Source organism: Pholcus phalangioides, unplaced genomic scaffold (genome assembly GCF_987345545.1).
Source record: "Pholcus phalangioides strain wild (caught in Gottingen) unplaced genomic scaffold, Ppha-v1.0 ptg000018l_1, whole genome shotgun sequence".
Lineage (NCBI taxonomy): Eukaryota > Metazoa > Arthropoda > Arachnida > Araneae > Pholcidae > Pholcus > Pholcus phalangioides.
This window is the reverse complement of record NW_028301611.1, coordinates 19,632,926-19,660,375: the sequence shown is the minus strand read 5'-3', so window position 1 is coordinate 19,660,375 and position 27,450 is coordinate 19,632,926. Positions and strand designations below refer to the sequence as shown.

Here is a 27,450-nt window from a genome sequence, read left to right as displayed (position 1 = left end):
AGACTGTTAGGTACACACACTTACACTTCCAGCACAACACACTAGGTAGTAACAAAGCCCCAAGAGTGCTCAATGCAAGCATCCAATTTCGTGCTCGCAAGCACTTGAAGAACGCTTTAATTAAATACTAAGTTACTTCAAACTTTACTTCAAAAATTTCAGGCATAAGTTTGTCGAAGTTGAAATAAGGGGTGTTCTTTGTTTGATGATAAGTATAGGCAGTGCTTGCGACTTCAGAATGGTTGAAAACATCACCACATGAAAACCATACCAAGTGAAAAGTTTGGCGGCAGAACAAATGGGGGGGGGGGTCGGGTGAAGTTGCTTTCTTAAATTTGTAGATGAAGTATTTATCATCACATATTTCCAATTTACTACTCAGAGATTCTTGCATTAAAATTTTTTTCCTCCGCTATAATTTGACTTCTCTTGAGGTAATATGAGTTCAACTTTACTACCCATTTTGGTTAAATCACAGCAATGAATATGCATATATAGCAGTATTTTAGAATGCATTTTCTAATTAATCTGCTCTACAATACTGAATTTTCAACAGTCTGGAAATGCTTTTAAAAGCTAGAAATGAAAAATTGAGTTATAGGATTTATGATTGAATCGCTTCATGCTAAAAACAGGCATTGGTTCATTTCTAGACATTTTTCTCTTCAGTTTGTTTTTACATGTTTTGTGTGAATAAGGCATCATATTCAGTAGCTACCCATAACAATGATTTCATGATTTGTGCCGAACAGGCACCAGGCCTGGAAAATTTCTGAAAACTGGTTTGATGTGAGTAATGCTCTTTTCACATGAAGCGATTCAGTTAAACGTGATGGAAAAATGCTCTATTTAGAACAAAAGCGCATAAGACATTCATGAAAGAAAAGGAAAAAAAAGTTTATTGAATAAATTATATGAAAACATATCAATAACGCACACAAACACTATGGGAATTTGTTTAGATGACTAGCGACCACCTCCCCCTTGCTGATCGGGACTAGAAGCACCAGAAATGAACAGGAATATCACGAACGGCACTATGTACATCCACTGCAAATAAAAACCATATACAGCATGAGTAATCTCTCATACATGAACAATGTTTAAATTTCACGAAACAAATATGAAGAGGGATGCCTTCATTTCATTTGATCCTCAGCAGTACTGGGGGAAGAAGATGTGCATTAGATATGCTTTGAGAGGTCGAAAAGGAAGAAGTATTTATTTAAAAACAATTGTGACTAGTAATGAAAAAAGGGTAGCTGTGCTTCAACTACTGAATGCTTTTTTGGACAGTCTAAATAAAGTAATTAATTGTACTTGTATTTGAAAGATAATTATTCCTCCTTTAAACTATTTTTGCACAAAGCCATGTGTTTTGAAAGGGTGGCATTGATTTATTAATACTACTAAACCATACATGCACCTCGTCCATATTCCTCTGCAGAACTTCAATGAATTGGTATATATTAGAATACATGTGTTGTTAACCTCATGTGAAGTTTGTTTCTGTTTAATGCCTGTTATGTGTAGTGCTGCCATCTGCTATCAATTTTTCTAACTATGAGTGAAATGTACTTTATTAACCGCTTAAACTGCCAGTGAAATATTACACAATCTACTCCTTAATGGCATGTTTTTCATTCACACATGCTGCAAAGACATATAAATATGTCCGTAGCAGTTAAGGTATAGACTTCGTAAGGTGTACTATGCCTGTAGCAGTTAAGGGGTTAATACTGATTACTCCTCTTTGTTCTTTGCAAGTCTTAAAGCACACTACTTTGGCATGGGACCACGTCACCACAGAGTAGTGTAGCAGCTTTCAGATAGAGCACTTGGTAACAGTAACATGCCAACATTATTATTTTTATCAACAATAACTGCTTACATTTACTTTGTTTATAGACTACAAATTGTTCTTCTTTATATTATAGTCTCCCAAACTTCTTGGCACATCACCCCCTTCTTAAAAATGTTTTTCTTCTCATCACCATAGAATCCTATATTAAACCCAAAGTTTCTACTGCCCCCAGGACCTTTCCACCCCCCCCCCCCAACAGGGAGCGATATCTCCCACTCAGGAAACACTGTTTTAGATGATTAGATGAATAAAGGTGGGAGAATGACTTGATAGAACACGGTAGCATACATACAATTTTTCTTCTTCGATTTCAGCACATGCAACACAAGTATAGGCTCTAGTCTGAAAATACTTGATTTTTTAAATGCATCAAAACTTTTTTTAATCTATATATATAAAATTGATTTTCTGTCCGTGTATGTGTATGTTCTCTATACAAATCTACAATTTTAGATAGATCATAGCCAAATTTTGCTAAATACCAAATGGGACCCGACTTAAACGATAGGCTACTTTAAAAGTTTGTCAGACCTGGGCAAATGCCCGAAATGAGCAAAAAGCTGTCAGGCAAAAATGGTTTTTGGGCCTCAACAATCACTTTCCGAACGTTTACTTTGGTTACCGTGGTTCCCTAGCAGTGCGTTTCAGACGTGTATAAGCCTTTACAATGGTTTGTCACTTCTTCAGCGCTGCCCGTGTGTATGTATAATAGTTTATACCTTTATAATGGTTTGCCACATTTTATATCCTCCTAGTAATGAGAGCTTTTTGAATAGACACCATCATCAGCATCACATTTAGGGTAAGGCAAAGGATGATCCCCATAGAAATCAGTGTTAAAATTGCTGATTTTATTGTATAAATGCGGTAATTTAGTGGGGGTTTCTGTCACATCAATAATTTTTAAAATTGTATTGAATTCTCGATTTTTGAAATATCGAGTTTGCTTAGAGATATACGAAGTCCAGGAGATTAAGTATGAAGTAATTTGCTGAACCTACTTTTGAGTTGGATATTAATGCAATAACATTGATTTCAACTTTTCATTTATATCTCCTCAAGCATGAAAATTAATGTCTCCATACTGTCTTTTAATTCATTCATTTCTACGTTTCTTTAGATCTAGATTTGTTTCTTTCATGAGTCGCGCAGGAAGTCCTCATATTGGTTACCTTAGACAAGTTTGTATGTCCCTCAAAGATATCACGTGATCTAAAAAGCCTCATTGAAGAAAACCCAGGCAGCGCCGGGTATTATAGCTAGTATATAAATTGAAGAGCCAAAAAAAACTGGTACAGGCATGCGTATGCAAATAAAGAGATATGGAACCAATCAGAGTACGGCGCTGCGGTCGGAAACGCCTATATAACACAACAAGTGTCTGGCATAGTTGTTAGATCGGTTACTACTGCTACAATGGCAGGTTATCGAGATTTAAGTGAGTTTGAACGTGGTGTTATAGTCGGCGCACGAGAAATGGGACATAGCATCTCCGAGGTAGCGATGAAATTTGGATTTTCACGTACGACCATTTCACGAGTGCACCGTGAATATTGGGAATCCGGTAAAAAAATACATCTACGACATCGCTGCAGCTGGAAAAAGATCATGCAAGAACGGGACCAACGACAACTGACGAGAATCATTAAACGTGACAGACGTGCAACCATTCCGCAAATTGCTGCAGATTTCAATGCTGGGCCATCAACAAGTGTCAGCGTGCGAACCATTCAACGAAACATGATCGATATGGGCTTATGGAGCCGAAGGCCCACTCGTGTACCCTTGATGACTGTACGACACAAGGCTTTACGTCTCGCCTGGGCCAGACAACACAGACATTGGACTGTTGAGGACTGGAAACACGTTGCCTGGTCTGACAAGTCTCGGTTCCAATTGCTTCGAGCTGATGGACGTGTACGGGTATGGAGACAACCATGGTTGTATGAATCCATGTACCCTACATGTCAACAGGGGACTGTTTAAGCTGGTGGAGGCTCTGTGATGGTATGGGGCATGTGCAGTTGGCGTGATATGGGACCCCTGATACGTCTAGATATGACTCTGACAGGTGACAGGTACGTAAGCATCCTGTCTGATCACCTGCACCCATTCATGTCCATTGTGCATTTCGACGGACTTGGACAATTTCAGCAGGATAATGCGACACCCCACACATCCAGAATTGCTACAAAGTGGCTCCAGGAACACTCTTCTGACTTTAGACACGTCCACTGGCCACCTAAATCCCCAAACATGAACATTATTGAACATATCTGGGATGCCTTGCAACGTGCTGTTCAGAAGAGATCTCCACCCCCTCTTACTCCTACGGATTTATGGACAGCCCTGCAGGATTCATGGTGTCAATTACCTCCAGCACTACTTCAGACATTAGTCGAGTCCTTGCGATGCCATGTCATGTTGCAGCACTTCTGCGTGCTCGCGGGGGCCCTACACGATATTAGGTATTAGGCAGGTGTACCAGTTTTTTTGGCTCTTCAGTGCTTATATATATATATAAGCACTAGAATTTATACTTTTTTGATGCAGCTTGGAGTACTGCTCATATTGTACAGTATAGAACCTCTTTACCCAAGCGAATCATTTGATGCCCTGAGGTCATCAAGCGATTTTCTGGCGTATAAAAAGTCATATGACGTCCTCAGGGCATCGTACAGCATTGCTCTGTATCTTTTTTCCTCTTTTTTTTTTTTTTTGTTTGATTGATTTTTTTTTATTTATCCCCAATCATGATGCTAGAGGAATTAAATATGATTACTCAGTCAACTCCAAGGATATTTAAATATGACATCATTGGGTTAATCCAGACTCCTTGGGACCTAGGTGATTCCAGATTATGGATTCAGTATTGCTTATTTTCCGTTTCCATATTTAAAGCAGTAATATATGCCTACTTGAGAATTTTGATTCATATTTTCCTTTAAAATAAAATAAATAAATTATTATTCATATACAGTAATACCTCGGTTTTCAGTGACTTCAGTTATTGTAGGTTTTGGTTTTGTGCAAAAAATTTGTCTCGGTTTTCTTCAGTTGCTTCGGATTTCATTGATGTGCCCAGTTGACCTTGATCCTAATTTTCGTTCCCCTGCACAGTATGCCATTGTTTCTCATTGTGTGAGCATCACCTTGAGTATCTAGTCAAACAATGCCATGGGACCAAAGGAAGTCTTTAGCGCCAGAAGTCCTTCAAAGAAGAAGGCCAAGAACACGATCGAGTTCACGATGAAAAGTTCAAGCTGTTGTATGCCAATCTCATTAAGAAAATGCCTCGAACAAGTGCTAGTGTGCTTACTGATTTTAAGGCAAGCAGAAGGTGGTTCGAAAAATTCAAGCGGTGCACTGACATACATAGTGTTATTGGGCATGGCGCATGTGCAAGTTCGGACAAGTCTGGGACTGAAAAATTTGTGTCCGAATAAGTGAACTCAGATAGTGCTTTGATACCTAAGATCTTATGGAGGGGGGATTCCCCCTTCCAAACAATAATATCTGCACCACTCTCCCCCTCCCACCTTCTTGCCATCTTCCATATGCCTAGAATACATTGTTACACCTCTAATTGCCTCAGTCTTCAGGAAGGTATAAAAATGTAAATGTTTTTTATTTAAAATTTTTTTCCATTGTAAAAGTTTCCCCCATGTTAAATGTTCATTTATTCTTTACATTAATCATTTATATTCATTTCTTATTGTTTTTACTATTGTACACTATATGCATTCTTTATAAAATGTGTTTTTGGTATAAGTTTGGAGAATCTAGAATGAATCAATTGTATTTACACTGATTCATATGGAAGTAATTGCCTCTGTTTTTGTTGGTTTCGGATTTCACTGATTGTTTTCGGATGGATTATCAACAAAAACCGAGGTATCGCTGTATAATAGATAATTTAATTTTGAACCATAATTTATAAATTATAATTAAATTCAACGTATTGTTACCAGTAAAAATATCTCTTCACTTATTCTGTAAGCACTGCAAGGATCCGGGAAAAAAATACCGATCATTTGACCATTTTTGTTCTACTGCAATCATTTTTTGCACATGAGAGTTAATTAAAAAAGGACCTACAATGTATTGCAGATTCTGAACAGAAGTGTTTGACATTTTGACATTTTTATACTTAGCTAGAGAATGGTGCGATAAAACCCCTAGTGTGGAATTCCCTGTGTTAGCAATCATTTTCTATGGCTATTTTGTGGCCGTTTCTGTTGCACCCCCTGTGTCAGAAAAATTTCCAGCAAGGACAAATCGGGTATCAAACTTAGAACACCTCTGAATGTCCTTTGTTAAATTAGGCAAGTCTCTTATCAACCTGGACTACTGTGCCCACTTAATTTTTTTTTAATTTCTTGAAGATCATACAAGTTCAAGTGACTTCATAAGTTCAACTTTCAACATATCCTTAAAGCATTTTGTTCCCATTCGCAGCTCATACCTGCCACATCACTTGGCATTTTCAGCATGTGTGGAAATTCACTTAGATAATCACAAAAAATAATAGAGCTCTAAACCACTAAGGTTAACTGTACAGAGAGAAAAAATTTAATGAAGAAACAGAAGTTTTTTCATCAAAGCTGACTTTCTGACTTATCACACTCATTTAGTCACGAAGGTACCATCATTGTGTTTCCACTCTTGCAGGAATTTGAAAATGGTAATGGACACTATCAATAGAAAATAGTCGCTATAATAGAAAACGCTGAAATGAAGAATTTGGGGAAAAAATACCAAGTCCCTGGTTGAGAAAAAAAAAATTCTTGGCAGAAGTGTCCAGATTATGGGTGTCTGGATTAGAGAGAGGTTCTACTGTAGTTATTTTTTTGATTCATCCATGTATAAGTCTTATTATGATTTTTAGTGCATTAATTATAACTGCTACAGCTTAAATACATCACATCGTTGAAAAATTTTAGAGAGGTAAAATATACAAGGCAGTCAGTTTAACAGTGAAAAAAAAACTTACAGTGCTTGCAGTAGGTTACTTAGAATTATCCTTTAATTGCAATGGATATTGCAAGACATTATTCATCAAAACATGGATATTGCAAGACATTATTCATCAAAACATGGATATTGCAAGACATTATTCATAAAAACATGGATATTGCAAGACATTATTCATAAAAACATGGCTATTGCATTTATATTTAACCCTTAGGCTGTGGAAATAGGAGAAATGCTTCTCTCAAAACAGCAGGGTAAAAAGATTCCCATTTTTTTCAATTGCCCTTTACGAGAGATAGATGGCACTCAAACTCATACATTGCAAATAAAGTGAAATCTATATAAGACGGACACTGTATGAGACAGAACCCTGTCTCCAACAGAATTAAAAAAATAGTACCCCCATTTGGAAACCTGTCTAAAAATGAAATATTATTTCAGTCTCTTGACGCTCCCTTTCATACAGGTTTCAGTTTTATACAAGCAAAAAAAAAAGAGAAAAATGTGATACAAACTGAGAATCTGGGTTCGAAAAAATTCTGGGTTAAAAATAGTGATTATGGCAGATAGGCACTCTACCACTACACCCATTCTATACAATACAAGCAAAACCTGCTAGAAAATAGGAAAACCCTCTAAAATATATATGCGTACACCATCTACACGTAATTTAGATGGGGATGCGCAATATCGAGAATTATAGATACACATGAACATCTCTGCGACCTGGTGATCAGAAACAGCTCATATACTAGGAATTGATCATCTACCTCCTCTATCAAATACAAATACAAATACAACGCCACAACAGGCAAAATGCCCAACGAGGTGGCTGATAAAAAGATGCCCATAAAAATATGGATGTCATACGTTTCAAAAATACAGCAACCCCATTAAAAATGCAATTAACACAAATTATAAACAATATATACACATGATAAAATATTATACAATGCCCATAAAGAATACTTATGGTTGTCTTATTCTAAGAATGGATAGCTTCTCGATTAACCCCAACATGTTTATCGTATTTCTTTTTAAACGTGTCAATTGTGTTACAATTTACTACCTCCGGGGGTAAGCTATTCCATTTATTAACAACCCTATTAGAGAAAAATTCCCTGCGACACCATAACCTTGCATTGTCCCTCACCAATCGATACTGGTGTCCCCTTGTAAAAGCGGTTGATTGGCGGTGTACTAAAAGTTCATGGTCCATCCTATCCATCCCATTGAAAATTTTGAACACTTCGATCATATCTCCTCGACACCTGCGTTCATCCAATGTAAACATATTCAAAAAATGAAGTCTCTCTTCATAACTCAAGCCCTGTGTGCCAATAAGGACACGCGTAGCTCTTCTCTGCACCCCTTCAATCAAGTCTATGTCCCTCTGTAGGTATGGTCTCCAAAACCTTACCGCATACTCCAGTCCGGGACGAACTAAGCCTCGAAAAAGCGGAAGAATGACTTTAGGAGAACGCGAAGAGACCTTTTTGAAAATGAGACCAAGCATTCTATTCGCTTTTTTGACAACCGCTGAACAATGTTCAGAAAACTTAAGTCGCTCGTCAATGAGAATTCCCAAATCGGTGACTCTAGTTGCATCCGGGATAGTGACACCATTCAACTCGTAAGAGAACCGTGGGTTGTTCGAACCAAAATGAGCGACCATGCACTTATCTACGCTAAACGTCATGCTCCATTCATTTGCCCATGCTGCAATCTTGTCTAAGTTGGTCTGGAGCAACTCCCTATCGCTTTCATTCCCGATTACCCCCATTAGCTTCACATCATCTGCGAATTTGCTAGTAATTCCATCGATACCCTGATCGAGTTTGTCGATAAAAAGTGAAAAAAGTATGGGGCCAAGGACACTTCCCTGAGGAACTCCACTTGTGACGTCTGTCCAACCAGAGAATTCCCCGTTCACCATAACTCGTTGCGACCTATCTCTTAACCACGATTCTATCCAATTCAGCAAGTTGCCCCCTATTCCAATCTCGTGTAAACGCTTCAAGAGTTTGCCATGTTGTACCCGATCGAATGCCTTCTGGAAATCAAGGTAAACAACGTCGACATTTTTGCTCTTACCCAAAGCCTTAGTCACGTAATCATAGAAGCAAAGGAGGTTAGTTACACATGACTTCCCCTTCCTGAACCCATGCTGATTATCCGACAATACATTATTCTCGTCTATCCACTTCACAAACTGCCTTTTGATGATAATTTCCAAAATTTTCGAGAGGGAGCTCGTCAAACTCACTGGACGATAATTAGACACCACTTCTCTACTACCCTTCTTAAATATCGGAACAACGTTAGCCAGTTTCCAATCTCTCGGGACGATACCCTCAGCAACACTACTCCTGTATATCTGTGCGACTGGCCCCAACAATTCATTAGCACCTTCCCTGAGAACCCTGGGATAGATATCATCTGGTCCTGGTGCTTTGCTTGCACATACATTTCTTAGAAGATTTAGGACCTCCACGTCTTCTACTTGAATATCGTTGAGGGTTTTATTACCCCATGCAACACCCGTATATCGAATATCATTATCTCCATTAAAAACCGACGCGAAAAAGTCATTGAAAGCATTACACATGCCTACATTGCTCTCTACCTTAGAGCCTCCTATCGAGAGGGGACCAACTGTCCCCTTACATCCATTATTGACGTATCGAAAAAATGATTTTGGGTCAGAGCCAATGTTATCTGCCAACCTAGATTCAACTTCCTTTTTACTATCCCTTATCGCTTTCTTCAACAGTCTTCTTTTATCAGTAAACAATGATAGGTCACCACGTCCACTTTTATACTCTCTGAATGCTCTTTTCTTTTCAAGATAAAGGTTCCGCACGCTATCCGTGAACCATAGAGGGTGTGATGTACAAACACACTTTTTTCGAACAAAGGGTATGACGTCGTGCAAAACAGAGGACAGCTTCGTACTAAATTCTTCCCATTGACTTACCACCCCTACTGATTCCAACCGGTCTTTGAAAACTTCCGCTAACCTTCCTCTCAAAACATCAAAGTTAGTTCTCCGAAAACAAGGAACCAGTCTTTTGTTATCAACCTTACCCGAGGAAAAGTTACAGTGAAATCTGACGATACGATGATCACTGGAAGAAAACTCTTCCCCCCCCGAAACATGTTCAACTAGATCCTCAGAACTAGTAAGAACTAAATCCAAAATAGCAGTACCCCTTGTGGCTTCTGATATATGCTGATACAAAAAATATACAGTATCATATACAGAATGTTCATATGAAGGGTTATTTGGATCATTCCTGTATTTCAGGTCCTTTACTAACCATATACAACCACAGAGGCAATTTATTATCATTTTACTTCTGAAGAAATGGTTCTGCCAAAATTAATTATCAGGGACCGCTAACTGTGCAATGATGTAAGTTTTGCACATGTATGTGTTCAGATGCCGCCATCTATCTTGTAAAGACAAAACCGGCAATGAACAATATCCTTAGGGGTCCAATTCAATTGTTGTTGTAAGGTTGTTGTAGTGGCAGGATTTATTTCAAAACTAAGAGAAGTTCGGCAAACACATAGACAATTATAAAAAAATTCAATGCTGAAGGAATGTTGTGAAAAATGCTGATAAACCTAGTCTAATACGTGAATTCAAAAAAGAAAAATGATGACTATTCCCAACATTTTTTGAAAGCACTGATATTGATTTAAAATAAATTTTAAATGTTTTTGTCATTGTGTGCGAGCGTTTTTGTTTTTTCGTTCCTTTGAAATATGGAAAACAGATGACAGTGTCACTAGAATGCAAGCATAACTCTGACAACATAACTAGGTTAGAGCCACACACATACAAATGTGAAAACATTTCAGCATGTGCCAATTCGCTAGGAATGCCTCAAAGGAATGTTTGGGGTGCATGCACAATTGATAGTGGTAGTGTGTTTTTTGTCTCATGATTAAGTTGCGTGGTGCATCTTTCTAAGGCCAGGTGCACACTGGACAGAGACGACAAGTGATATGACACAATGGTGATATTTCATATATATCAATAGTGACACAAGTGATATATAACAACTTGAAATGAAATTAATGCGGATTGTTTAAAACGTGAAACTTAGTATTGGTTTCATGGTTTTTAACCAATCCATACCGATTTTGTTCACGCAATAGATCGTATCACTTGGCATATCTGTCCAGCATGTATCCTGCCTGAGGGATTTTGCCTATCAAATATAACTGCAAATAATCTCCCAGCATCTGGCATGATTTAAAAAACTACCAAGGTTGAAGCTACGGTTGCATTTTTAGCAAAATATGAAATAGAGTCTTAGAATGTGAAAGAAGCACTACCCACTTTAGCAAAAATGTGTACAGGAGGTACGAAAGGAGTAGACATCCATCCATCAATCATTAGCATTTTGCATTTTAGCATTTTGCTAAATCTTTTTTCCCCATTTTCACTTTTTTGCTAAAGGAATTTTTTACCTATCTTAAATCCTGAAAACTAATCTTCTGTTCACTAATAGATGCAATGAGTGCTTGAATGAAGAGAAAACTCCAGAAATTATGTTAGTTTTGAAACTAAAAAATTATGGCTTATGTGAAACTATCCACAGCACAACAAAAAATTTAAATTACAAACAAGTTACTCACATATTTTGCAAAGAAAGACCTATCGTCTCCTTGTTCGCCTCTTGCTTTCTCTGCTTTTTCTTGATCTAGTCTTTGGATATAGGTCTGTGTGTCCGGACTAAAAACAGTAATTTTCTTGGTTATAAAATAAACACCCAATTGAAGCACACAATAAACTTTAGCATCATAAAACATTGAAACACGCAAAGAACTATGGCAACAGCGTGTTTTCTAAAAGCCATTATTACATTTTGATTATAAAATAGAAATGTTTTCACAAGTAAAATGACATCACATATAGCTAGAGTGAAAAACGTCCTATTTTTCAATTGGGAATGCTTTTTTTTCCTTCTAATTTTTTAATTGTCATGTTGCGTTCATGAAAATATCTTCTGTGGCATTTTTTTTTTTCAAATTCCAAATTTGTTAATACATTTCTTTGCCAAAAATTGTGCGTCAATATAATGTAAATAATCGTAAAAAATTTTGTTGATTTGCATCACTTAAAAGCTAGGAAAACCTGAAAAATTATTTCTTTCTTCTATAGCAGAGTTCAACCTTTTTCTAGTTGCGGGCACTGCCTACACAACCATCAAAAGAAGAGTACCCTTGTTGGAAGTTTAACATAGGAATGCATGAAATAAGGATTGATTTAAATCCTTGAATATAATTTGTACAAGGTGTTCAATTGGAACATTGATCAAGTGCTCACAAGCACGAAATCAGACACGAGCATCAAGCACTCTGGGTACTTGAGGGAGCACTGTGGTGCTCGTGAACAACGGGTTGAAGATGCCTGCTATATAGCTTTGCTTCCATGAGTTCTAACCACTTCATGTACAAGCTTTCTGCAACCAATTTGGATTATTAATATTTGACAGCTCTGCAATAAATCTGGTAACCTTGTCCTAATCAACCACACATTAGAAAAGAGAAGGGAAAGAAATAAAAATATAAGGAAAAAGTATAATAGATATGAAGATAATCGAATATTTTTTAGAGTCTCTTTTCATCCTTTGTGTTCACCCCTGTTACCATATGTGTTCTCTTTTGCTCTTTCATACATATAGTAGAAAGATGCATTATGTGTGAGAAAAAAGACATCCTTAACAGAGTATAGAAAGAAAACCAACCTCAGTTGATGAGGTTACTATAAAGCTTTGCAATGGTGAAGAGAGAGGAAATTTCACACAGAGAACTTATTTGAATTTGATTTTATCAATCTTCATATAAGAATTGCTTTCTTTCTCAATCAACTTTGGTTTAATGCTTTTCTTTGAAATTATTTTTGAAAATTTATCTAATTTTAAAAAGAATTTGTTTAATCTTTAAGGGTTTTCAAAATCTCAATAGCAAAAACTTTTGAAACCTGTCACTACGACTGAGAATATTCTAAGAAAAGAAATTTATATAAGAACATTCTCAAACTAAAAGTTGTCATTATGAAATGATTATGTCAAAAATTGTTTTGTTTTAAATGTTTCCCACAGTAAAAACTTAATTAAATGGAAGAGCCAAGAAAACTGGTACAGGCATGCGTATGCAAATAAAGAGATATGGAACCAATCAGAGTATGGCACTGCGGTCAGCAACGCCAATATAACACAAGTGTCTGGCATAGTTGTTAGATCGGTTACTGCTGCTACAATGGCAGGTTATCGAGATTTAAGTGAGTTTGAATGTGGTGTTATAGTCGGTGCACGAGAGATGGGACATAGCATCTCCAAGGTAGCGATGAAATTTGGATTTTCACGTACAACCATTTCACGAGTGTACCGTGAATATCGGGAATCCGGTAAAAAATTACATCTACGACATCGCTGCGGCCGGAAAAAGATCATGCAAGAACGGGACCAATGACGACTGACGAGAATCATTAAACGTGACAGACGTACAACCCTTCCGCAAATTGCTGCAGATTTCAATGCTGGGCCATCATCAGCATTTACAATAGCTGTTATTATAAATGCTACTTGGCTCAGGGTGTCAGCGTGCGAACCATTCAATGAAACATGATCAATATGGGCTTTCAAGCCGAAGGCCCACCCGTGTACCCTTGATGGCTGCACGACACAAAGCTTTACGCCTCGCCTGGGTCCGACAACACCGACATTGGACTGTTGAGGACTGGAAACACGTTGCCTGGTCTGACGAGCCTCGGTTCCAATTGCTTCGAGCTGATGGACGTGTACGGGTATGGAGACAACCATGGTTGTATGAATCCATGCACCCTACATGTCAACAGGGGACTGTTTAAGCTGGTGGAGGCTCTGTGATGGTATGGGGCATGTGCAGTTGGCGCGATATGGGACCCCTGATACGTCTAGATATGACTCTGACAGGTGACAGGTACGTAAGCATCCTGTCTGATCACCTGCACCCATTCATGTCCATTGTGCATTTCGACGGACTTGGACAATTTCAGCAGGATAATGCGACACCCCACACGTCCAGAATTGCTACAAAGTGGCTCCAGGAACACTCTTCTGACTTTAGACACGTCCACTGGCCACCTAAATCCCCAAACATGAACATTATTGAACATATCTGGGATGCCTTGCAACGTGCTGTTCAGAAGAGATCTCCACCCCCTCTTACTCCTACGGATTTATGGACAGCCCTGCAGGATTCATGGTGTCAATTACCTCCAGCACTACTTCAGACATTAGTCGAGTCCTTGCGATGCCATGTCATGTTGCAGCACTTCTGCGTGCTCGCGGGGGCCCTACACGATATTAGGTATTAGGCAGGTGTACCAGTTTTTTTGGTTCTTCAGTGTATATTTCATATCATCAAAAAATTGGTAAAATTTTTTAAAATACTTAAAAGAAAAATGAATATTTTCGATTATTTGTCCTTCAAGAATATTCTCACCTTGCATCTCTATCACATATTTATTCCACTGGCATTTGGACAAAATTATTTGTCCGTGACCATAAGGGAGATAATTAAAAAAGGTTTAGCCTACTGCTGCTGCTGGTAAACAATCAGCTTTAATTATGATGGTTTGCTGAACATCTCATTATTGTCTCTATCTCAATGAAATATAACAAATATTTTCCCCTTCAAAACAGTGGTGCCTTGATGCATGAAAATCTCCTATAGCGATTAGTCCAAGTTATGAGAGAAAAATATTCGCTAGAAATACATCAATTTGGGAATGAATATCCAACTAACGGGCACGTAATTTATGAAGAGAAAAAAAGAGTAAAATAAACACTCAACATGTGAAAACCCAGGTGCTTTGCAACTATGTTATCAGACTAGACTGTGCACTCTATTCACATAGGCTAGTAACAAAAGAATGCAAATGATTTTATCGTTCGCAAACTAATCTTTCTTGAAATGGTCCTATGTGATTGTAGCCTAGCAATTTCTACCTCTCTTGGAAGGTTCACCAGAAATCTTTAGATTCACTGTCGATGAGGAAAAACCATTACAATCTGTTTATGTTGTCAAAGTTGTTGCACAATATTTGGCTCCTCTACATCAAATGTGGGAAGCTCCAAGAATGTGTATGAAACCCCAAGTGAGGAGCAAATGTCCTTCAGGCCTATGACGATTTCATTTTATAATTTTTTATTACAGTGAAATCCTGATCCAACAATGCCTTGTGGACCAAAGAAAAAATATCATTGTAGAGAGAATTATCATTATATCAAGGAATCTTTGTAGCAAAGTCAATGTAAAATTACTTAAAATTCTAATAGTTTTAGTGAAAAACACTCCCTTTTTTCCACATCGGAAAAGCTACTAGTGAAAGAATTTTGAGTTTTCTCCATTGTATTTCAGCATTCTGTAGAATTCACGGGTGAAGTATACAATGAAACTGGGCTATTTCATGTATACTTTGCCTAAAACCATCAGGCATTTTATAGAAATATAATATAATTAGAACAAATAAACAAATCCTACATAGCTAATTATATTTCTAATCAGTTAGATTCCATAGTTTGCCATTAACACATAAAAAAAAAAAAAGAAATGAAGCCCCTATGATTTTAATAATCTATAGCAGAAAATCTTTTAGCAAACTCACGCTGGTCCATTGACTGTGCTCGAAATCAAGACTGTTGTGTTGAATGTACGAGACAAAAAGCTATCGTCGATGTCACCATCACAGCTAGAAGGTATGGCCGTTATAGCTGCACCAATGAGTTGACCATTGGGATCCAGAGCTATCTTGATCTCATCATTTAAACCAGAATGGTAAATAGCACACTGTCACAAAAACAATAAAGACAGAAATTAGTGATCAATTTTCTGATATACAGCAGCATAGGCGTATGCAGAATTTTTTCAAAGGGGGGGTTCTTTTTTTTTCTTCCTCAGGAGGGGGTAACGTTTTCCCCTGAAAAATAACACTATAATCTCGGCTTGAGGGGGTTAGAAACCCCCCCCCCCAACACTTGCGTACATCAATGTACAGCAGGCATCTTTAATATTGTGCTCATGGAAGCAACCAAGAATGTTTGATGGCTGCATCTGATTTCATATTCATGATCAAGGCCTTATTCATGTACTAACAGATTAGCATATTATGCTAATATAAACTTACAAATATTTCAGTGTTGTGGTATGGGTGTCTTCATAGAATGGGGGTGGGGCATTGGATGTGCACATCTGTGTATTTACACCATACTAATTTAATGCCTATTTGAGTGAATTAGATGAAGATTTACAATTCAAATAAAACAATTTCAAAATTACTGTAGCAAGAAAATCCCATAAACCAGTTATTTATTTCTGAACTGAAAATATTTTCTCAAGTAATGACAGAAATTAAAAATCAGACAAAGAAAAACTCATATATAGTTCATATTTTTCAGCTTAACAATTTAAAAAAAACATGCTTACAGCTTTTGTAAACGAGAAAACAGCATCAGTTTCTCCACTTCCAGAGCTGGGAAGCACTTTGATTCTGTAAAAACCATCGCTACCTGCTAAACGCTAAATTGATAATAGAAAATAAATTTATTAATAAAAGGAATAAAAAAGGATTAAAAAAAAAAAAACAAGAGCATAAAAGTATATACCACACCTAAAGTATATTTCAACATTATGACATATATACATTTTGAAGGACAGTCTTATCTTCTGACCTTAACGTGAGAATTCATCATCAGACGTCATTATTGTGTCTGCTGAGCAATCTGTGGAAAAGATTTAGGCTAGTGCTGATGAGAATCATGGGTCAAGCGGATTATCGGCTATATCCTCCCCCATCCTTAAAAGATTACACTCATCATATGATGAAACATATGTAAGGAATTTAAACCATCTGAAATTTTTGTTATTACAGTGACTAAGAACTACTTAGGAGTTAAATTTGGTTCAAACTATGGTACCTGAGTATTACCTAGAATGAATTTTTTCAAGGCTGTAATTAGAAGTCGGAGTCATTTCTGTTGGGGAGGCAAATGTAATTCAGCCATACTTTCTAGTGTAAAAATGGGCAGTTTTTTAACTGTGTTTTTTGGTTCCCCTAAAGTTTGCCAATCTCCCAAGATCCCCACTCCGTTCCTGCCTTATACACTCATGTCCATAAATTAAGGATAATCCCAGCTCCAGCAAATAAAGGTTCAGAAACAAAACAAACGTTACTTATTCATAAAGCCTATTCATTAAACAAAAGATAAAGAACAAAAACGATGGTGTATGTATGATACCATTCATAAAAACTACGATTTTTGCTCCCTGGAGCAATTGTAAAAAATATCTCCTTTACAAAAACTTACTATTACATGGTTGGAATGATGGTTAATACATTGTATGTCTCCCATGCGATGAAATACAGACCATACAATGCCTAGGAATGCTGAGTATCAAATTATCGATCTGATCTTGGGGAAGATCACTCCACTCAGCAAGCAATGCTCTCCGAAGTTCCGGTACACATGTAGGAGGTGGTTGACGGGCTGCAACTCGCCGGCCAAGCATGTCCCACACATGCGCTATCGGATTCAAGTCAGGTGAGAATGCTGGCCATTCCATACGATTTATATCCTCAGATTCAAGGCATTCGTTTACGATGTTTGCTCAGTGAGGACGGCGTTGTCATCCATAAACACAAATTCTGCGCCCATGGCACCCCTACACAAACGTACATGTTATTCCAGAATGATGTCCCGATAAATTTGGGCTTTCATGGTTCCGGTTTGAACATGCAGATCTGTTCGGAAACCCAGTATAATTCTACCCCAAACGAGCAATGCTGCACCCCCCTAGCAGTGTCGTTCAAAGATGTTGTCTTGGTGGTAACGGGTACCTGGCGTTCTCCATTTGAAAGTCCGACGTGAATCAGACTGCAAGCTAAACCTGGACTCGTCGGAAAACATCACACAAGCCCACTGTGACGATGTCCACGTTGCATGTTCTCTACTCCAGGCTAATCGCTGCCGACAGTGAGTTGCCGTGAGCGGAACACATCTGACAGGCCTGCGAGTTACACGGTTTGCCTTGAAACGGTGGTACCCGTGGCTGCAGATAGCTGACGAGACAGGTCGGATGCTGTGCTCCGTCTGCTTCTTTTGGCAGTTACTGCCAAATACCGGTCTTCATTCGGCGTTGTAACTCGGGGGCGACCTGTACTGTAACATCTACTGACATTTCCGTTATCTTGAAATCGTTGCCAAAGCCTAGAGATGACACTTTGGGCAATTCCAAGTTCCTCAGATACTTCCATCTGAGTATGCCCACATTCCAGGCGGCCGATAATTCTACCACGTAAAAAATCATCCACATGCGTCCTCGGTGTCATAACTATTCGCTTATGGCACTGAGTGCCTTACAGAACTCTTGTGAACAATTTCACTTCTTTGCCACCATTCCTTATATACCCCCCTCTTACAATCTCGTCATTATGACGTACTATCGGCATCATCTGATGACTTCCTGAAATTTGCATATCATTCATGCAGATGTGCGTGATAATTCTACAGGTGAAATTTTAACTTTAGATTTCGATTTCCGTGTGATTCTGAATTATACTTAATTTATGGACATGAGTGTATTTGAGGATGGCTTGACAAAAGTCACAGCAAAAAATTGGAAAACTGTCAAATATATGGTTTTTTATTTCCTTTATTTTTCAACCTTGCAGAATTTTTTGAAGACATTAAAAAATACAGGTTGAATACTTTTCACATCTATATTGAGCCATTTGAGGCCATTCAAGTATTACGTAAGCACCAATGTGGAAAAATAGAATTTTGCCTTTGCATTTTTGTCATGACAAGGCACAGGAGGTTTAAATGAAGATTACATAAGCAATTGGGTGTGAAAATATGAAAATAAAATTTTTTTTTATTTGAATCAGAAATGGAAGAAAAAATGGAATTCACCATCAGCTTTTTAATGGGGGACATAAATAAAGGGGAACATAACTCATAGAATCAAAGACATGTAATTATCAACAATTCCTGTTAATTGAATTCACTTGTACTCAGATCAATTTTCAATAAAACCATATTCACACCCTTTTCATGTGAATGTTACTGTATTCGTAAAATGCAGCATGCATCAATACTTGGAACAGATAATGTTCTTGATATTTTTTGGATCAGGCATCTTCAGTCTTAGACACAGCACAGGCTGTGGGTGACAAAAGTTTGCGAACTACTGCCATATACATCACAGCACTCTGGCTTTGTGGGGAAGATAATAAAAAAAACATGCCTGGCTTTTCTTCATTTTCCCCTAATGGACAAACCAAATGTAATTGCATCCCCACAGCCTTCTGCCATGCAAGATGCTGGAACCATGCCACAAGTCCAGACGTGCCAACCTTCAGAAGGAAAAACTTGGTGACTTTCTTATGAAAATCATGCAATACACTTAAAAGTACAGCAAATGTACTTTTGCAAAGCAAATTTTTTTCATGGCCATCATAAGAAGAAATATATATGGTAACCATATCACCCATATTTGATGGGACATTACCATATTTTTGTCATCATTTGCTGTCTAGCTATTCCAAAGGAATGGTCCATTTTTTTCAACGATGCTTCCTTGAATGATACTTACTGGACATTTTTCATTATACTAAACATTTTTTTTCATGAAATCATTCTAATTAACAGATTTATAGAAACCCTCAATTTCCCTCCCATCAACATTTCGAATTTTGCCCTCAACTGGTGAGTATATTCTGGTGTATAGATCCTGATTTTTCATAATTTTTGCTATGAAATATGGCATGCATAGTAATAGCTGTTGGGCTATATACTAGCTGTCTTACAATAAAAAAAACACATAAAAAAACACTTTCAATGTGGACGGACTGTCATGCTTGCTTATGTTTATAGATTTGAATGGCTTCGACCACCATTTATAGAGAGTACCGTGCAAATGATGGGACGTCACAAGAGCTTTTTCATGTAAATTAGGATCAGGGGATTGCTTTCTAAAAAAAAAGGAAAACAATGGCAGCGAAAAGCACTAAACATTGAATGACCAGACGCACCCTGCTTCTTATCTCAGACAGATATCAAAGCCTTCCCAAAGGATGGGTATATCCAGAAATTTATTGATTTATGTGAAAATAATAACAAACAATGCAATTTTATACGTATATACAATAATAAATTTGAAAAAAAAAATGTAATCATAACACTGTTCATAGTTAATCAGTCCATAATTGCACCACTATCATGTATACATAATCTATATATATAAAATTGTTTTTCTGTGTGTGTGTGCTCTATACAAATTAACAATTTTAGATTGATTGTCGCCAAATTTTGCATATATACCAAATGGGACCTGACTTGAACAATAGGTTACTAGTAATGACAGCTTTTTAATAGATGCCATCATCAGCATCACTTTGAGGGTAAGGCAAAGGATGAACCCCCATAAAAACCAGTGTTAAAATTGCCGATTTTACTGTAGAAATGTGGAAATTTAGTGGGGGTCATCAATAATTTTAATTAATAATCACCATCAACAATTTTAAAAATTGTATCGAATTCTCAATTTTTGAAATATTGAGTTTGCTCAGAGATACGAAGCCCAGAAAACTAAATATGATGCAATTAGATAGACTTACTTTTGAGTTGGATATCCAGGCAATAACATTGATTTAAACTTCTTATTTATATCCTCTCAATCATGAAAATTAATGTCTCCATATTGTCTTTTAATATTCAACTGCATCAATTCATATAGTTTAGGATGTTTTAAAATTAATTATGGCTTGTAAAGTACATCGAAGAAATTCCACAGCTTTAATTAAGCATTTTTTGAAGCAGAAACAGGCAGATGTATAACTTGTACTTCAAAGAGGGGGGGGGGGGGAGAATCGAAATACCTAGTGCCCCTTAACAAAGGAAAAATATATATTCATTTCTATGTTTCTTTAAATCTGGATTTGTTTCTTTCATGAGTCGCGCAGGAAGTCCTCATATTGGTTCCGTTGGACACGGTTTTTATGTCCCTCAAAGAAAGAGGGCAATATCACGTGATCCAAAAAGCCTCATCGAAGAAAACCCAGGCAGCGCCGGGTATTATAGCTAGTCACACAATAATCTTGTTTGGATAGGATCATTATGTAAAAGGCAGTAGAAAAATGCAAACTCAATGTTTCTTTTCTTAATTTTAAAGTTTTATATATTTTTTGTGTTGTGTTGATGACAATAACTGAAACCCGGCAACATGAATTCCTAATCCAGAAGCCCTGTAAATGCAGCGAAATCTAGGATTGATGGGCTAAATCTGGTAAGATAGCGGGTTTGCAAACCGCTGGCTTAGCAACCAAAAAAAAAAATTTTAAAATAGACCCTCTCAAATTTTTGTTCATTGTCTTGTGAATTATTGTAATCCATCATGTTATTATACACAAGCTAAGAAAATCGTTCAAGAATAGTGTGTAGCGCAAGTGGGTCATACTTACCTTCACAACTACTGAAAAAGAAAAATATGTCTCACCTTTAATTTAGCAATATCTTCATTTGTCAGTGACTTTTCTTGGAAATAACTGGCTTCTCCATTCTTGTTGGAATGAATAGTAATGAATCCTCTGGGCTCGAACTCTGGCTCAGGATCTGGAAAATGAATAAACAAACCATGATGGGATGATTACCAATGAAGGGATTATGCAGACCTATAAAAATGAGCTAAAAAAATTCTGGAATCTGTTAACTATTCATAATGCATTTTTGGCCACTTTTTTTTAATGTTTTAAGTCTTTGATTATTAAAAAAAAAGTTTTTAGCAATATATGCTTTTATATTGGGTATTTTGGTTATATTCAACATCCACATTTTTTATGAGAAAATTTTTTCAGCCACCTCGTCGGGCAATTTGCCTGTTGTGGCCCTTGTATATTTATTAACACACTATAGCAACGATAAAGTATTTCAGGGCACCTTGGGAGTTATTGCAGCTTGTACTATCGCAGTGGTAAATAAGAAAATATTTTGATTAAAATGATTTTCTAATTCATGAATTATGGAAATAATGGTTATGGCATAGCTGTCTTTGAAGAATGAGAATCAGGGAGGTTTTTATGTGGATACAAATTTAATACAAAAATAAATACGAGGTATTTTTGAAAAACAATACAGGGATTTTTCATTAACCTTTTACGGGCCGAATTAAAATTTGAATTCATTTTCTAATTTTTTCTGTTATTTCCTGTCCTGATCCTTTAGTTTAGAGATATCAGCCATAAAATTCATAGAAAAAATATTTTTTGTATGTTTTCTGGACTTGCCCATGTCCATAGAAACACATTAAAATCAAAACAAAAAACATTCAATTTTATTCTGCCTTAAAAATAAGGCAATTAAAAAAAATTAAATTTATGGCATAAAAAAGTGCTGAAATGAATGAAATTTTAATTTTTTAAATTAAATTTGGAATAACATGCATTCAGGAAAAACAATCAAGTGCATTCATGTAAGAAAAATACCGTATACACTCGTGTATAAGCCGAGTTTTTTCTGTGGAAAAATTTGTTCCACAAGTAGGGGGGTTGGCTTATACTCGGGTCAGTTTTTGATGAAAAAATATTGACCCCGGAAATCAGTAGTCATTTTTGTAGCAGAGTTCGACAAAAACGGGATTATTGTTCAAACCCCACAGAGAGAGAGAGAGAGATAATGTCAACAGAGGCAAAGAAATCGAAAACATCATTGGCTTTGATACCAGGTGGGCTAACGTTGATTGTACAGCTTTTAGATGTGAGCTTCTACAAGCCTCTCAAAGACTAAGGAATTTGTGGATCAAATGTATGAGTTCCGATAATAAAGAAACTACATAAAGTGGTGCCTTGAGAAAACCTGACATTGGCCTAGTGTGCCAATGGGTGCATGAGGCGTGGCGCGTGGAATTCTGGTTCCGCCAAAATTATGATCCGATCCTTCAAAAAGTGTTGCATCAGCAATGGGATGGATGGAACTGAAGATGATTATCCTCTTTGAAAGTGACAATGGCGATGACAGCCCAGATGAGGATAAAAACGAAGATGCCGCACCCCCTGTGATGATCTGATGGATAACGATGAGCTTGAAGACTCAGAAAAAACTGATTAGAAAGTTTGATTGTAAATTTCCGCAAGCTATTCATTTTGCACGAAAATATAAAAAACTTTTCTCTGAAATGTGCGGATTTTTTAGGGGTTGGCTTATACACAGGTTTTCAGTTTATTGTGGTTTTGGTGGTCCTGAAGTGGGGGGGGGGGTCGGCTTATATACGAGTCAGCTTATACACGAATATATACGGTACTTTCTTTTGCAATTAATAAGATCAATCAGGTCGTTAAAAGGTTAATAATACTAATATCATGGGGATTTCTTCATTTTGCAAAATGTGACATCCTACAAGCAATCATCGGTTAGTGCCAAGTCGCCAATCATCACCAACCAGTAGGTCATTACTTAAGGAAGTTAGAATTCCCTCCTTTCTTAGGAAGAAAGTTATAGTTCAGAGTTAGTTGTAAGTTAAAAGTTGGAATTCTAACCGTCTTGGTTATTACTACTCTCAAATCAAATTTTGCCAACAAAAAAATCTCTATACATAGGACATACAGAAGGGGCATATGGCCAAAGCAGATACAAGCCACCTCACTAATTTCAGAGTTAGAATAATTTTTTGTGGTTTGATGCAATTGCGACAATTCATATTACTCTTGTAATGGCATTTAGGGGATAATATTGTATAATGTTATATAATATTTTATCATGTATATATAGTTTCTGGTTTTTGTAATTGTATTTTAAATTGGAGGTTGATGTATTTTAGAAATGTATGACATTCATATTTGTTATGAGCATCTTTTTTCTTAGCCACCTCGTTGGGCATTTTGCCTGTTGTGGTGCCATATTTGTATTATAAAAAATGAAAGCAATGGTCTTTTTTCTGGGTAAATTCTTTGGGAATAACTTTTTCCCCAGTAAAATAGGGATCTTTTACAGTCACAGTCAAAATTTGAGAGATATAAGAACTTTTTCGGGCTCTAGGAGATTGAGTAGAAATTCTGGAGACTTGGCAGCTAAGTTATAACAGAATATTATGCAGGAAAAAATGAAAAATACTTTCATACCTGCCTCTAATGAATGATATACATGTAAAAGGAGCTGACCATCAATATCATCCTATAAATATTAATAAATCAGATATGAGAAAATATTAATTCAAAAAAATTATAGAACTTCTCGAAATAACCACCTGCAGGAAAACAAATCTCAAATTACTTAACATACTAAATTTTTCTCACTTCCCTTATGTTCCCCTGAAACACTTATTCAATGAATCAATCTGAACTTCGCTGCAAATACTAAGGGTACCAGTTGGTTATCAGGATGATTATCGGCACACTTTTTCAAACTGCCTTAATTTAGAGCTTTTATTATATCGATGGTAGGCTGATATTTATTTTCATGCTTGTTGTTTTCTAACTTCAAGCCGGTTTCCCATTCGAAAAGGTTCCACAGAGAGCAGGCAGACCTTCAATCTGGTACTTGCATAACATGAAAACTCTGGTACTTGACATTTTGACTTCAAAATATTAAAGACAGATATAGAAATGTGAGGTGAGAATATTCTCCTGGATGTAAAAATTGGAGAATATTCATTTTTCTTTCACATACTGAATTTTTTTTGCTAATTTTGTTTATATTATGAAATATAAATCAGTTTCCATTGCCTGAAACATTTAAAACAAAGCAATTTTTGGCAGAATCACCCCCAATGACAACTTTTAGTTAAAGAATATTTTCTTGGTCATGATGAGAGGTATTAAAAGTTTGGTTATGAAGATTTTAGAAACCTTGAGATTAAAACCTTAAAAAATTATTTTAAAATTAGATAAATTTTCAGAAATAAGTTAAAAACAAAAAATTAAACCAAAGTTGATTGATAAAAGAAGCTATTCTTATATAATCACCTTCATTCTAAGATACAGAGCCGTTGCTTTTTTTCATGCACATACACTTAAATTCTGCGAATCACTCATATTTCTTTGAAAGTTGCGCAATTCAGCCATGTTGGTGTAATTTTCTTGCTTTCAAAAATTAATATTGTGGGCTACAAATTTCAGTATTCTCATCTTTTTGATGGGAAGAGAGAAGGAACAGAGAATATTCTTGAAAATATTCTTTCGAAGGACTACTATTATAAATTACTAGAGAGTATTCTTATTGAAAATAATAAGCATTATTCTCAAGTTATTTATAGAGATTATTTACTATAATACATGTTATTACATATATTCTTGAGAATACTCTCTGGAAGGATCTATAACTTGAGAATATTTAAAAACATCATGAAGGACTATTATTAATAACTTGAGAATAATTCTTATTATTTTCGATAATATTCCCCAGTAATTATATCATAAATAACAGGAGAATATTCTATCAAGAACTTATAAGAATATTCCAAGTTATTTATATGATACAAATTCCTCTAGAGAATATTCTCCTAAAGATTATTCTCGAGAATTTTATACCTCTGGACAGCACCAGAGAGCATAACATGAAAGTGCTCAAGTGGTGCAGTAGTAAGATGCTCATCTACCACCATGAAGCCTGCTGTCAGGTCCGTAGGTTCAATCTCAAGAAAGAATATAGTTCCCTCTACCAAACCTGCTACAGAGGAATGTGTATGAGGGAGATGCATGTATGATTAACATTTAAAAATATATATTCTAGCAGCTATTTTTTATATTTTTCAAGAGCGAAAATTACTCTAATGGCATCTAGAAACCGGTATAGCTTGCACTGTCTGGACACTCCCACATAAGACTTGGCTGAATTTTTTCCACAGGCATTTGTCTCAAATGATATAGCACTGGAACTTGAAATTTGTCTCAAACAAAAGATAACACAGAAACCTATTGATTGAAAATGCCAGAAGTGTAATATAATGCACGTTTATGAAGAACATTCAGGTTTTGGGCTGTTATAGGCTATGATCCAAAAAAATTTACTTCCTGTTGCTTCACTCATATCTGTGTCTTCTTTGGAAGTTTAATAATGCATAGTTCTCTGCAACAACAGAGAAAAGCATCACATATTTTATTGTACCAAGTTTCTTATATTAATGTCTGAGATTTGAGCAGGTGCAGTAGAGTAACATTGACGGATATATCATAGACACAGGGCAATATATAGGGAGGGGACAACTAATTGTGTAGGTTAGTAGGATCGTCCCGTAAAATACAGGAAAAACTTATTTTCTCACATACATATACAGCTTAACATAGAAATTAACAAAAATTGATAATAACAACATATAATGGTATTTTCTTTTGAAATTTCAATAAAAAAATATTTTTTGCATTAAAAAATAAATTTTTGATCATGGGGGGGACCGAGCCCCCCATGCACGTCTCTGATCCCACCAATATACGTTAGGGTTCAGAGGAGCAGAGCCGATGACGAAATTTTGCTGACAATGGAGGGGGGAGGGTGTCAAAAATGGCAAAAAATTTTACGTAATACTTGAACGCCCCCTATGCACAGAAACACTACAAGCTGAGGTAGGGGACACGATTCTGACATTAGTGAGGGCTGTAACAAGTTTTTTTCAGGTTGGAAAGAAGGCAAACATAATTCTGCTGCCCTTCAAAACTACTACTTGACCATACATATGCCTCATACACATTCATCTGCGGAATTTCTAAGAAATCAGTGCAAACAGAAATGTGTGCTCTAAGCGTATGTGTGGCCATAGCTTGTTTTGCGGTCTAACTGGAGCCGTCATCTGTCTTCCATGTTTTCAAGTGAAGATGGTAAATGTTTGAATTTTGTAGGTCTGCTTGCTCTCGATGGGGGGAAACTTTTCCAAATGAAAGATTGGCTCCAATTCACGCCTCAAAGTTGAAAAACAAAAGAAAAACACACCTCTGCCAACCATCACTGTGCATCAATGGGGTTTGAACCTAGATCCTCATAATGAGAGTTCATCAAAAGTCAATGATTTTATATATAAGCTTGTATAATGGTAGCCTTTCCTCCCTCCACCAAAATTTACTGCACCCCCTCCCCAGCTCAAAATTACTACCCTGGCAACCTCATCACATCTCCCCATTGAAGCCCTGTGTAAGTATTTCAAAATAAAATGCTATTTCTTATATAATTGACACGGATATTGCTTTCCGTCTTTCATGATCATATACAACATTAATGCAATAATCTAGAGCGCATCTTACCATAGCCGCATTCATACAAAACATGACTGAACAAATTAATGTTAAATAAAGAATTCTCGTCGACCGGAAAAACATGTTTAAGATTGCTAAAATATTTATTTTTCGAGTTACTTTAAACTAAACCGGGTTATATCAAGTAAACAAGATCTGGAACACGGGTCCTGTTCACAACGGCCGTGACTCTGAACACATTTCATTACACTGCACTGAGCTGTAAGGAAAGATTTCTCAGTGTCCGCGAACACAGTATATGATTTTGTCACTGACAACGTAGTGACAAATTTGCCAATTATTGTTGAAATTGCTAAAATAGTTTTTTTTTTTTTTT

At 36.6% G+C, this 27,450-nt stretch overlaps 1 protein-coding gene across 1 annotated transcript; it reads right to left on the bottom strand.

The window, feature by feature from the left end:
* Nucleotides 1-876: 876 nt before the first annotated feature.
* EMC10 (ER membrane protein complex subunit 10) lies at nt 877-27,425 on the bottom strand. The gene is made up of 7 exons (XM_089247885.1): nt 27,123-27,425; nt 24,012-24,063; nt 21,395-21,510; nt 16,325-16,417; nt 15,507-15,688; nt 11,489-11,585; nt 877-1,050 (listed from the first exon to the last, which is right to left on the bottom strand). The coding sequence occupies exons 1-7, from the start codon at nt 27,195-27,197 to the stop codon at nt 967-969; spliced, it is 699 nt and encodes a 232-aa protein (XP_089104011.1). The 5' UTR covers nt 27,198-27,425; the 3' UTR covers nt 877-966.
* Between the last annotated feature and the right edge of the window lie 25 nt (nt 27,426-27,450).